At 43.4% G+C, this 12,837-nt stretch overlaps 1 protein-coding gene and 1 pseudogene across 1 annotated transcript; both read left to right on the top strand.

The window, feature by feature from the left end:
* The first annotated feature begins 8,216 nt into the window (after positions 1-8,216).
* LOC127303142 (uncharacterized) lies at positions 8,217-10,770 on the top strand (annotated as a pseudogene).
* Positions 10,771-10,797: 27 nt separating this feature from the next.
* LOC139831434 (uncharacterized mitochondrial protein AtMg00310-like) lies at positions 10,798-12,009 on the top strand. The gene is made up of 2 exons (XM_071820713.1): positions 10,798-11,400; positions 11,902-12,009. Exons 1-2 carry the CDS (start codon positions 10,798-10,800, stop codon positions 12,007-12,009), a joined length of 711 nt encoding a protein of 236 aa, XP_071676814.1.
* The last annotated feature ends 828 nt before the right edge of the window (positions 12,010-12,837 follow it).

Below are 12,837 nucleotides of genomic sequence, written 5' to 3'. Positions count from 1 at the left end.
ATATGACATAAAGTGTGCATAAAACATGTAGATAACATCAATAATGTGGCATGGAACATAAGAAATTATCGATACGTCGGAGACGTATCAGCATCACCAAGCTTAGTTCTGCTCGTCCCGAGCAGGTAAAACGATAACACAGATAATTTCTGGAGTGACATGCCATCATAACCTTGATCATACTATTTGTAAAGCATATGTAGTGAATGCAGCGATCAAAACAATGTATATGACATGAGTAAACAAGTGAATCAGAAAGCAAAGACTTTTCATGAATAGCACTTCAAGACAAGCATCAATAAGTCTTGCATAAGAGTTAACTCATAAAGCAATAATTCAAAGTAAAGGCATTGAAGCAACACAAAGGAAGATTAAGTTTCAGTGGTTGCTTTCAACTTATAACATGTATATCTCATGGATATTGTCAACATAGAGTAATATAACAAGTGCAATATGCAAATATGTAGGAATCAATGCACAGTTCACACAAGTGTTTGCTTCTTGAGGTGGAGAGAAATAGGTGAACTGACTCAACAATGAAAGTAAAAGAATGGTCCCCATAGAGGAAAAGCATCGATTGCTATATTTGTGCTAGAGCTTTGATTTTGAAAACATGAAACAATTTTGTCAACGGTAGTAATAAAGCATATGTATCATGTAAATTATATCTTACAAGTTGCAAGCCTCATGCATAGTATACTAATAGTGCCCGCACCTTGTCCTAATTAGCTTGGACTACCGGATCATCACAATGCACATGTTTTAACCAAGTGTCACAAAGGGGTACCTCTATGCCGCCTGTACAAAGGTCTAAGGAGAAAGCTCGCATTGGATTTCTCGCTATTGATTATTCTCAACTTAGACATCCATACCGGGACAACATAGACAACAAATAATGGACTCCTCTTTTATGCATAAGCATGTAACAACAATTAATAATTTTCTCATATGAGATTGAGGATATATGTCCAAAACTGAAACTTCCACCATGGATCATGGCTTTAGTTAGCGGCCCAATGTTCTTCTCTAACAATATGCATGCTTAACCATAAGGTGGTAGATCGCTCTTACTTCAGACAAGACGAACATGCATAGCAACTCACATGAAATTCAACAAAGAGTAGTTGATGGCGTCCCCAGTGAACATGGTTATCGCACAACTAGCAACTTAATAAGAGATAAAGTGCATAAGTACATATTCAATACCACAATAGTTTTTAAGCTATTTGTCCCATGAGCTATATATTGCAAAGGTGAATGATGGGATTTTAAAGGTAGCACTCAAGCAATTTACTTTGGAATGGCGGAAAATACCATGTAGTAGGTAGGTATGGTGGACACAAATGGCATAGTGGTTGGCTCAAGTATTTTGGATGCATGAGAAGTATTCCCTCTCGATACAAGGTTTAGGCTAGCAAGGCTTATTTGAAACAAACACAAGGATGAACGGTGCAGCAAAACTCACATAAAAGACATATTGTAAATATTATAAGACTCTACACCGTCTTCCTTGTTGTTCAAACTCAATACTAGATATTATCTAGACCTTAGAGAAACCAAATATGCAAACCAAATTTTAGCATGCTCTATGTATTTCTTCATTAATGGGTGCAAAGCATATGATGCAAGAGCTTAAACATGAGCACAACAATTGCCAAGTATCACATTACCCAAGACATTATAGCAAATTACTACATGTATCATTTTCCAATTCCAACCATATAACAATTTAACGAAGAAGAAACTTCGCCATGAATACTATGAGTAGAAACTAAGGACATACTTGTCCATATGCTACAGCGGAGCGTGTCTCTCTCCCATAAAGTGAATGCTAGGATCCATTTTATTCAAACAAAACAAAAACAAAAACAAACCGACGCTCCAAGCAAAGCACATAAGATGTGATGGAATAAAAATATAGTTTCAGGGGAGGAACCTGATAATGTTGTCGATGAAGAAGGGGATGCCTTGGGCATCCCCAAGCTTAGATGCTTGAGTCTTCTTAGAATATGCAGGGGTGAACCACCGGGGCATCCCCAAGCTTAGAGCTTTCACTCTCCTTGATCATGTTGCATCATACTCCTCTCTTGATCCTTGAAAACTTCCTCCACACCAAACTCGAAACAACTCATTAGAGGGTTAGTGCACAATAAAAATTAACATGTTCAGAGGTGACACAAGCATTCTTAACACTTCTGGATATTACATAAAGCTACTGGACATTAATGGATCAAAGAAATTCATCCAACATAGCAAAAGAGGCAATGCGAAATAAAAGGCAGAATCTGTCAAAACAGAACAGTTCGTATTGAAGAATTTTAAAATGGCACCAGACTTGCTCAAATGAAAATGCTCAAATTGAATGAAAGTTGCGTACATATCTGAGGATCACGCACGTAAATTGGCATATTTTTCTGAGCTACCTACAGAGAGGCAGGTCGGAATTCGTGACAGCAAAGAAATCTGAAACTGCGCAGTAATCCAAATCTAGTATGAACTTTTCTATCAACGACTTTACTTGGCACAACAAAACACTAAACTAAGATAAGGAGAGGTTGCTACAGTAGTAAACAACTTCCAAGACACAAATATAAAATAAATTACTGTAGTAGAATAAACACATGGGTTATCTCCCAACAAGTTCTTTCTTTATAGCCATTAAGATGGGCTCAGCAATTTTAATGATGCACTCGCAAGAAATAGTAGTTGAAGCAAAAGAGAGCATCAAGAGGCAAATTCAAAACAAATTTAAGTCTAGCATGCTTCCTATGAAAAGGAATCTTGTACACAAATGAATTCATGAAGAACAAAGTGACAAGCATAAGAGGATAAAACACGAGTAACTTCAAGATTCTCAACATAAAGAGGGGAAATTTAATATTATTAAGATGCATATAACCATGTTTCCCTCTCTCATAATAACTTTCAGTAGCATCATGAGCAAACTCAACAATATAACTATCACATAAAGCATTCTTATCATGAGTCTCATGCATAAAATTATTACTCTCCACATAAGCATAATCAATTTTATTAGTTGTAGTGGGAGCAAATTCAACAAAGTGGCTATCATCATATATAGGAGGCATATTGTAATCATAAAAGAAAATTTTCTCCTCAATGCTTGGGGGACTAAAAAGATCATGCTCATCAAAGCCAGCTTTCCCAAGCTTAGAATTTTCCATAGCATTAGCAACAATGGTGTTCAAAGCATTCATAGTAATAACATTCCCATTAGCATGTATATAAAGTTCCATGGGTTTTTTAATTCTCTCTTCAAACACATCATGTCCTAATTCAAGATAAAGTTCATAAAGATCTCTCATATTTTTGTTGTTTTCCATTATGCTTAACTAGCAAAATAAAAACATGCATGATATTAAGTAAAGTAAAACGAGTAACTAATTTTTTTGTATTTTTAATATGGAGAACAAGATAGTAAATAAAGCAAAACTAGCAACTAATTTTTTTGTATTTTGATTTAGTGCAGCAAACAAAGTAGTAAATAAAACTAAGCAAGACAAAAACAAAGTAAAGAGATTGCAATGTGGAGACTCCCCTTGCAGCGTGTCTTGATCTCCCCGGCAACGGCGCCAGAAAAAGAGCTTGATGGCGTGTAACTCACACGTTCGTTGGGAACCCCAAGAGGAAGGTATGATGCGCACAGCAGCAAGTTTTCCCTCAGAAAGAAACCAAGGTTTATCGAACCAGGAGGAGCCAAGAAGCACGTTGAAGGTTGATGGCGGCGGGATGTAGTGCGGCGCAACACCAGGGATTCCGGCGCCAACGTGGAACCTGCACAACACAACCAAAGTACTTTGCCCCAACGAAACAGTGAGGTTGTCAATCTCACCGGCTTGCTGTAACAAAGGATTAACCGTATTGCGTGGAAGATGATTGTTTGCAGAAAACAGTAGAACAGTATTGCAGTAGATTGTATTTCAGTATAGAGAATTGGACCGGGGTCCACAGTTCACTAGAGGTGTCTCTCCCATAAGATAAACAGCATGTTGGGTGAACAAATTACAGTTGGGCAATTGACAAATAAAGAGGGCATGACCATGCACATACATATTATGATGAGTATAGTGAGATTTAATTGGGCATTACGACAAAGTACATAGACCGCCATCCAGCATGCATCTATGCCTAAAAAGTCCATCTTCAGTTTATCATCCGAACCCCCTCCAGTATTAAGTTGCTAACAACAGACAATTGCATTAAGTATTGCGCGTAATGTAATCAGTAACTACATCCTTGAACATAGCACCAATGTTTTATCCCTAGTGGGAACAGCACATCCACAACCTTAGAACTTTCTGTCACTGTCCCAGATATCAATGGAGGCATGAACCCACTATCGAGCATAAATACTCCCTCTTGGAGTTACAAGCATCTACTTGGCCAGAGCATCTACTAGTAACGGAGAGCATGCAAGATCATAAACAACACATAGACATAACTTTGATAATCAACATAACAAGTATTCTCTATTCATCGGATCCCAACAAATGCAACATATAGAATTACAGATAGATAATCTTGATCATGTTAGGCAGCTCACAAGATCCGACAATGAAGCACAATGGGGAGAAGACAACCATCTAGCTACTGCTATGGACCCATAGTCCAGGGGTAGACTACTCACACATCACTCCGGAGGCGACCATGGCGGCGTAGAGTCCTCCGGGAGATGAATCCCCTCTCCGGCAGGGTGCCGGAGGCGATCTCCTGAATCCCCCGAGATGGGATCGGCGGCGGCGGCGTCTCAGTAAGTTTTTCCGTATCGTGGCTCTCGGTACTGGGGGTTTCGCGACGGAGGCTTTAAGTAGGCGGAAGGGCAGGTCAGGGGGCCACACGAGGGCCCCACACTACAGGTCGGCGCGGCCAAGGGGTAGGCCGCACCGCCCTAGGGTGTGGGCGCCTCGTGGCCCCACTTCATCTCCTGTTCGGTCTTCTGGAAGCTTCGTGGCAAAATAGGACCCTGGGCGTTGATTTCGTCCAATTCCGAGAATATTTTGTTACTAGGATTTCTGAAATAAAAAACAGCAGAAAACAGCAACTGGCACTTCGGCATCTTGTTAATAGGTTAGTTCCAGAAAATGCACGAATATGACATAAAGTGTGCATAAAACATGTAGATAACATCAATAATGTGGCCTGGAACATAAGAAATTATCGATACGTCGGAGACGTATCAGCCCTCTATCCTTTTATTTGTGAACTTTGCCATAGAGTGGGTCATTTTAATTTTCAATGCTCCTCCAATGATAATTCGAACCCCATAAGTGCTGCAAATTTGTATTGTGATGATGAAATTACTCCTAATCAGCATGATGAACTTACTTTATTTTTGTGGTGTGAAGAGTTATCAAGAAAAATCTCTTTGTTACATATGAGTGATCTTGATATTGATGATGTCCTGCATGGGTGTTTTTCTTATTGCATTGATAATTGCCATACAAATACTTACATACAAAATGTTTTAGAAGATGACACCTTGCCAAAATATGATAGGACCGCTGTGTGTTTTGAACTTATTAATGAAAAGGAGGAATCCTCCCAAGTTTCTTCTATTGTTTCTGGAAATAAATCAGGTTATGTGGAGAAGCCTCCCTTTAAGCCTCGTCCTCCTAAAGAAGGAAACGAGGAGAAGGAAGAGAAGAAGAAGAAGAAGAAGAAGAAGAGGGGAACGAAGAAGAAGAAGAAGGGGAATAAAGAGAAAGAGGTAACGGCATATCCCCGCGTGTATGAGATAACAATAGGTAACCGTAAGTATGTTGCTCCTAATGATTATTATGATAACGAATCTGAGTACAATGATCTTCCTATGCCCTTTACCATCATTACTGATCATGATTTGAAAGAGCACACTACTTTTGATATTGAAAATCTCTGGGAAACTAATTCTGAAAATGATGATGATAATAATTGCCATAGTATCAGTACTATCCATGCTTCCTCCCATAATGATAGAGAAAGCTCTAAGCTTGGGGATGAGGTGTTTGAAAATCCTTTTGCTACTGATCATTATATGTTTGATACATCTCCTTCTAGTAACAATGATGGTATGGTCATAGATGAACCTACTGTGAAAGATAACTATTCTGTTTCTTATGATGACACTATGCCTCCGACCTTTGATGATTATTATAAAGAATGCTATGATATAGGTTATAACTATCCTTATGAAACTTGTCATATTTATGATTGGATTGCCAAAAACAATTCCTTTAATATGCAACTTGTTTTCCATGTTCAAATTCTTGATAATAATCTTGCTCCAATTACTATTAATGAGAAGAACTCTTCTTATGCCAAAATTAATGATACTTCTATGCATATGAACCATGATAAGAATGTTTTAAGTGATGGGTATATTGTTGAGTTTGTTCATGATGCTACTGAAAATCTTTATGAGAGAGGAAAATATGATTGTAGAAATTTTCATGTTACTAAAACACCTCTCTATATGCTGAGAATTTTGAAGTTACTCGTGTTTTATCTTCCTATGCTTGTCACTTTGCTCTTCATGAATTTGTTTATTTACAAGATTCCTTTTTATAGGAAGTGGGTTAGACTTAAATGTGTTTTGAATTTGCTTTTTGATGCTCTCTTTTGCTTCAACTTTTATTTCTTGGGAGTGCATCATTAAAATTGCTGAGCCTATCTTAATGGCTATAAAGAAAGCACTTCTTGGGAGATAACCCATGTTTTTTATTTTGCTACTGTTTTGTTGTGTCTTGGAAGTTGTTACTACTGTAGCAAGCTGTCCTTATCTTTATTTTATTGCATTTGTTGTGCCAAGTAAAGTCTTTGATAGTAAGGTTGATACTAGATTTGGATTACTGCGCAGAAACAAATTTCTGTCTGTCACGAATTTGGGCAGGGTTCTCTGTAGGTAACTCAGAAAAATCTGCCAATTTACGTGAGTGATCCTCATATATATACGCAACTTTCATTCAATTTGAGCATTTTCATCTGAGCAAGTCCAGTGCCTCTAAAAAATTCGTCTTTACGGACTGTTCTGTTTTGACAGATTATGCCTTTTATTTCGTATTGCCTCTTTTGCTGTGTTGGATAGATTTCTTTATTCCATTAACTTCCAGTAGCTTTGGGCAATGTCCAGAAGTGTTAAGAATGATTGTATCACCTCTGAACATGTGAATTTTTGATTATGCACTAACCCTCTAATGAGTTTGTTTCGAGTTTGGTGTGGAGGAAGTTTTCAAGGGTCAAGAGAGGAGAATGATATATGATTAAGAAGAGTGAAAAGTCTAAGCTTGGGGATGCCCCCGTGGTTCATCCGTGCATATTTCAAGAAGACTCAAGCGTCTAAGCTTGGGGATGCCCAAGGCATCCCCTTCTTCATCAACAATTTATCAGGTTTCTTCTATTGAAACTATATTTTTATTCCGTCACATCTTATGTACTTTACTTGGAGCGTCTGTGTGCTTTTATTTTCGTTTTTGTTATTTTAATTCTCTGAATAAATGCTTGTGTGGGAGAGAGACACGCTCCGTTGGTTCATATGAACACATGTGCTCTTAGCTTTTAATGTTCATGGCGAAGGTTGAAACTGCTTCGTTCATTGTTATATGGTTGGAAACAGAAAATGCTACATGTGGTAATTGGTATAATGTCTTGAATAATGTGATACTTGGCAATTGTTGTGCTCATATGGATCATGTTTAAGCTCTTGCATCATATACTTTGCACCTATTAGTGAAGAAATACATAGAGCTTGCTAAAATTTGGTTTGCATGATTGGTCTCTCTAAGGTCTAGATATTTTCTGGTAAGGGTTTGAGCAACAAGGAAGACAGTGTAGAGTCTTATAATGCTTGCAATATGTTTTTATGTGAGTTTTGCTGTACCGGTTCATACTTGTGTTTGCTTCAAATAACCTTGCTAGCCTAAGCCTTGCATTGAGAGGGAATACTTCTCATGCATCCAAAATCCTTGAGCCAATAACTATGCCATTTTTGTCCACCATACCTACCTACTACATGGTATTTCTGTGCCATTCCAAAGTAAATTGCTTGAGTGCTACCTTTAAAATTCCATTCTTTCTCTTTGCATGCCTGCGCTATTTGCGTTGCCGTCGACGGCAGCAAGACCCTGCGGCCATCCGTAGTCTCATGCTCAACTGCTGGGAACTACAGCAATGGAAGTCAGTACCACAAGAACCTCTACAACCTCCTTTAGGCGATCCCCATGGCCGCCGCGCAGAACGGTGGCTTCTTCAATGGCACAGTCGGACTCGGTGCAGAGGTCGATGAGGTATTCGGCCTCGTCATATGCTACGCCGACAGCACTGACACCGAGTGCGTGGACTGCCTTACCGGTGCGCCTGAGGGAATCACGAAGTTGTGCCCGCACAGCCGAACGGTTCGTGCTGTCTATGGCGCCTGCACCCTTCGGTACTCCAACGAATCGTTCTTCTCCGTCGCCGACCTTGCCATCGAGCACCACCATGTGCAACAAATACCACCATATTACAGTGATGCAGTTACACTTGCAGCGTATCTCCTCGATACTGCTGGCATGAGTCGCACAAGGTTCGAGTTGTTTCGTCGGCTCGCGGAGAGGGCTGGGTTATCGGCTGGGCGAGTTGCTTGGGACATCCAACAGCTCAACGATGCACAGGAGATGACCGCGGGGGTGCAGTGCACAAGGGACCTGCTAGCAAGAGAGTGCCTGCGTTGCCTCTCCAACTTCACTGATCAGCTGCCGCGATTGTTGCCGACCAACAGCAGCGGTGCCATCAAGGGATACAGTTGCTACCTGATTTATTTCATCACCACCAAAAAGCCTTTGGTTCGGGATTTGGTCCATAGATGGGACAACGATATTTATGAGACGAGTAGCGACCGGGCAGCCATGGAGTCAGAACGCAGTATTGAGCGCCAAAAACAGGAGCACCAAAACCAGGAGCGCCAAAAACAGCGACGACGAAAGGTGGCTATCATCATGGGCCTTGTCTTCGGTGCAACGGTGCTCGTGCTCTGCATGATTGGCCTATCTGTGCGGTACAAGTTGAACTGGTGGCAAAGGCGCATGGCTGCGGCCAAAGTCTTCACAAGATCAGCGGCCAAGGTCTTCACAAGATCAGCGCTGCTGAAAGAGATGGCCTACTTCCGCGGAAAAAGACTATATCACGACGAGCTGGAGCAAGGGACTGGCCCCAGGAGATTCACATACCATGAGCTCGCGGCTGCCACCGACGGCTTCTCCAGCGGGAACAAGCTAGGTGAAGGAGGCTTCGGGTCTGTCTTCCGGGGGTTCATTACAGATGCAAACCTCCACATCGCCGTAAAGAAAGTGTCCAAGAGCTCCCGCCAGGGCTGGAAGGAGTTTGTTTCTGAGGTGAAGATAATCAGCCAGCTCCGACATAGAAACCTTGTGCAGCTCCTTGGATGGTTCAACGGTGGCAATGATGACGATCTCCTGCTCGTTTACGAACTGATGCCCAACGGCAGCCTGGATGCTCACTTGTACAAGCCAGACCACCTCCTGCCATGGACAGTTAGGTATGAGGTCGCGCTTGGCCTTGGCTCCGCGCTGTTGTATCCGCACCAAGAGATGGAGCAGTGTGTCGTCCACAGGGACATCAAGCCGAGCAATATCATGTTGGACGTGTCCTTCAAAGCCAAGCTCGGTGATTTCGGGCTAGCAAGGTAACCAAGGTTTGTGTGCGACGGCCGGGAATCGCTCACGACGGGCGCAGCCGGGACGCTTGGGTACATGGACCCAAAGTGCGTGTTCTCAGGCACGGCCAGCATGGAGTCTGATGTGTACAGCTTTGGGGTCGTACTGTTAGAAATCGCATGCTGTCGAAGGCCAGCCGTGGTCCGAGACGATGACGAGGGAGCTGTCATCCACCTGGTGCAGTGGGTCTGGGAGGCGTATGGCCAAGGGGCCATCCTCGAGGCAGCGGATGTGCGGCTGGACGGCAAGTTCGTCGAGCAGGAGATGGAGCGTGTCATGGTGGTCGGGCTCTGGTGCGGGCACCCCGATCCCGTCCTGAGGCCATCCATGAGGCAGGCCGTCAGCGTTCTACGGTTGGAGACGCCACTGCCGAGCCTCCCTGTGAAGATGCCGGTCCCAGCCTACATTTGGCCGCCACTGGCTGATGACTCTTTTGGTTCTCTGGGGAATACTGGCGGCATCAGCAGCGGCGATACCAGCACGACCCATTCAACTCGAAACAAAGTTGAATTGATGATCGTCAATCATGACATTTAGGATCGTTTCAGTAAATTTCAAGTACTAATTGACTACCTGTAACTAATGGAATTGCTCTATATGTATGCTTGAACTGAACCAAGCTCAGCAAAACCTGAGCTACTCGAGATTTTGACCCGTTCTCTGCTCAGGTATGTAATTAAGCTTGATTTCCTGCAAGAGGTGTTACCGTCTATCTGAGTGAGTTCCTTTCGAGTATTCATGAATCTTGGTCATGCTTGCTTACAACTTGAGATGCACGATGCATCTCGGTGGAGTTCAACTCTGGCACGCCCTGAATTTTAGGGTGCGGCAGCTTGTGTCGGGCACGAGAGTTCTGCTACTGCTGCATTGGCATGGCCGGCTGTCGATTTGCCTCTAGAGATCGTCCATCAGCCAGAGTGCCATCGATGTGCTGTGATGTGCATGCGTTAGAGGCGCCGGTGCGGGAGAAGATGCCGCCGGGAAGATGCTTTTGGTCTGCCAAACTTCCTGAAGTCCAGGTGACTTTCTCGTCCATGCCTTGGTCTGAAATTCTGAGTCCAACAAGTCCAGCATCCCCATTTTCGCCATGGGCCTCTTTCTCTTGCATGACGGGATTCATGCGAAATTCGACTCGCATCGCTCCAAGTTCTTCTGGGAAGGAGCGGGCAACAAACGCAAGTACCATATGGTTAACTGGCCCTCGGTTTGCCGGCCGAAATCCTCGGGTGGATTAGGTCTGCTTAACTCCAAAAGGATGAACATTGCTCTGCTTTCCAAATGGATATGGAAGCTTTACCAGGACGAGCCTTCGATCTGGTCCACGATAGTCAAAGCCAAATACCGCGACGCCGATAATCTTTTCGAGGGCTCAGGGCTGGGAACCTCGCAATTTTGGAAAGGCTTGCATAAAATTAAGCATTTCTTCAAGCTGGGCGCGAAACACATCATTGGTGATGGGCGACGCACGTTCTTCTGGACTGACTGGTGGTGCAGCAACCAACCTATCAAGGAACGCTTCCCTGAGCTGTTTAATATCTGTGATAACCCTAACCTCTCGGTGGCTGAGGCCCTGGAAGCTGGGGAGCTTCTTATCACCTTCCGACGCTCTCTTAGCCCGGAAGGAAGGCGGCAGTGGCTTGACCTGGTGTCACTCGTTCAACCCTCCACCCTCTCTAGCACTAAGGACAAGGTGGTTTGGCACTTGGAACCCTCGGGTGTTTTCTCGGTGCAATCGTTGTATGCCAAGCTCTCTCAAGGGGCGACGGTTGCACATCATAAGGATGTTTGGTCAGCCAAGGTGCCCCTGAAGATCAAGATTTTCGCCTGGCAGCTCATCATTGATAGATTACCTTCTAGCCAATAGATCGCAACTCGCCATGGTCCTGCCTCGGGCAATTGCGCCCTTTGCGGTCAGATGGAAGATGCTGGGCACATCTTCTTCTCTTGCTCCCTGGCTAGGTTTGCTTGGAGCGCCGTAAGACAAATTCTTAGTTGTGACTGGAATCCTGGGAATTTCCCACAATTTCATGCCATTCTCTCTAGCCTCGCGGGAAGGGCCCGTAGGCTAGTGTGGAATCTCTTTCTCGCCCAATCTTGGGCTCTGTGGAACATTCGTAATAAACTTACTATTGAAAAAAAAGTCATTAATCATCCTGCTAATGTGATTTTCAAAACTGCCCTTTTTCTACAGCTTTGGAGCGGCATGGCCAAGACGGGAGATCGGGAGGGCCTCCGGTGGTTGGAGAACAAGCTGAGGGAGCTGTACGCCGCCGTGAGACCAAGTCCCTCAAGTCAATGAAGCTTAAGTAGTCAGGCTTGCGGAGTTGCTTTTGCCTTTGTTCCTATGTCGATCCTCGGTTGGATCTATGTTTCTTCCTCGTTGTCTAGTCTGTACTTGGCTAAGCTGTATGCCGCAGCGGTTGTATAACCTTGTTAAACCTCTGGGCTTTATTAATTTAAAGTCGGGCATGTTATTGCCTTTTATCTAAAAAAAAAACACAAGGCGACTCTGAAAACTGATGTCTGTGCTGAAGAATAATCGGCTTCTTCTAGCTGAGAAAAATCGGTGTAAATTTGTGGCTACAAGACTCACCGAGAAGATTGACTTCATTGATGCCGTGCTCTATCTTGCTGCACCAAGAGAACAAGGACATCCTCTTGTCCTCCCTCACCCCCCTAGTTTTCTTGTTTCTCCATGCACAGTTGGATGGCAAGTTTGATGAGCAGGAGATGGAGCGTGTCATGGTGGTCGGACTCTGGTGCGGGCAACCTGACCCTGGCGCCGTTTCTTCAGTGTGCTGGGGGTGGTGGCGCCGCTGCCGAGAGCCTCCCGGCTGATGATTATTTTGGTTCGTCGGTAACCACCGTCTTGGACGCCTGCACGACCCATTCAGCACGAAACAAGGTTGATTAGATGATCGCCTATCTGGGCATTTAGGTTCGTTTAAGAAATTTCAAGTACTACGTGTAACTGATAGAATCACGTATGCTCCACTTCAAATAAGAATGACGTATGCTTGAATTGAACCAGATTCTTAACAAAATCTGAGCTAATTGAAAATGATGTGTTGTAGGGTGGCTACTCCTCGTTGCTTGAATGACATAGTTGTTGGCTTGGCCGGTGAGT

The sequence above is a fragment of the Lolium perenne genome, chromosome 5 (assembly GCF_019359855.2).
Source record: "Lolium perenne isolate Kyuss_39 chromosome 5, Kyuss_2.0, whole genome shotgun sequence".
Taxonomy (NCBI): domain Eukaryota; kingdom Viridiplantae; phylum Streptophyta; class Magnoliopsida; order Poales; family Poaceae; genus Lolium; species Lolium perenne.
Note: the sequence above shows the minus strand (reverse complement) of the source record. Positions and strands in the feature narration are given on the sequence as shown.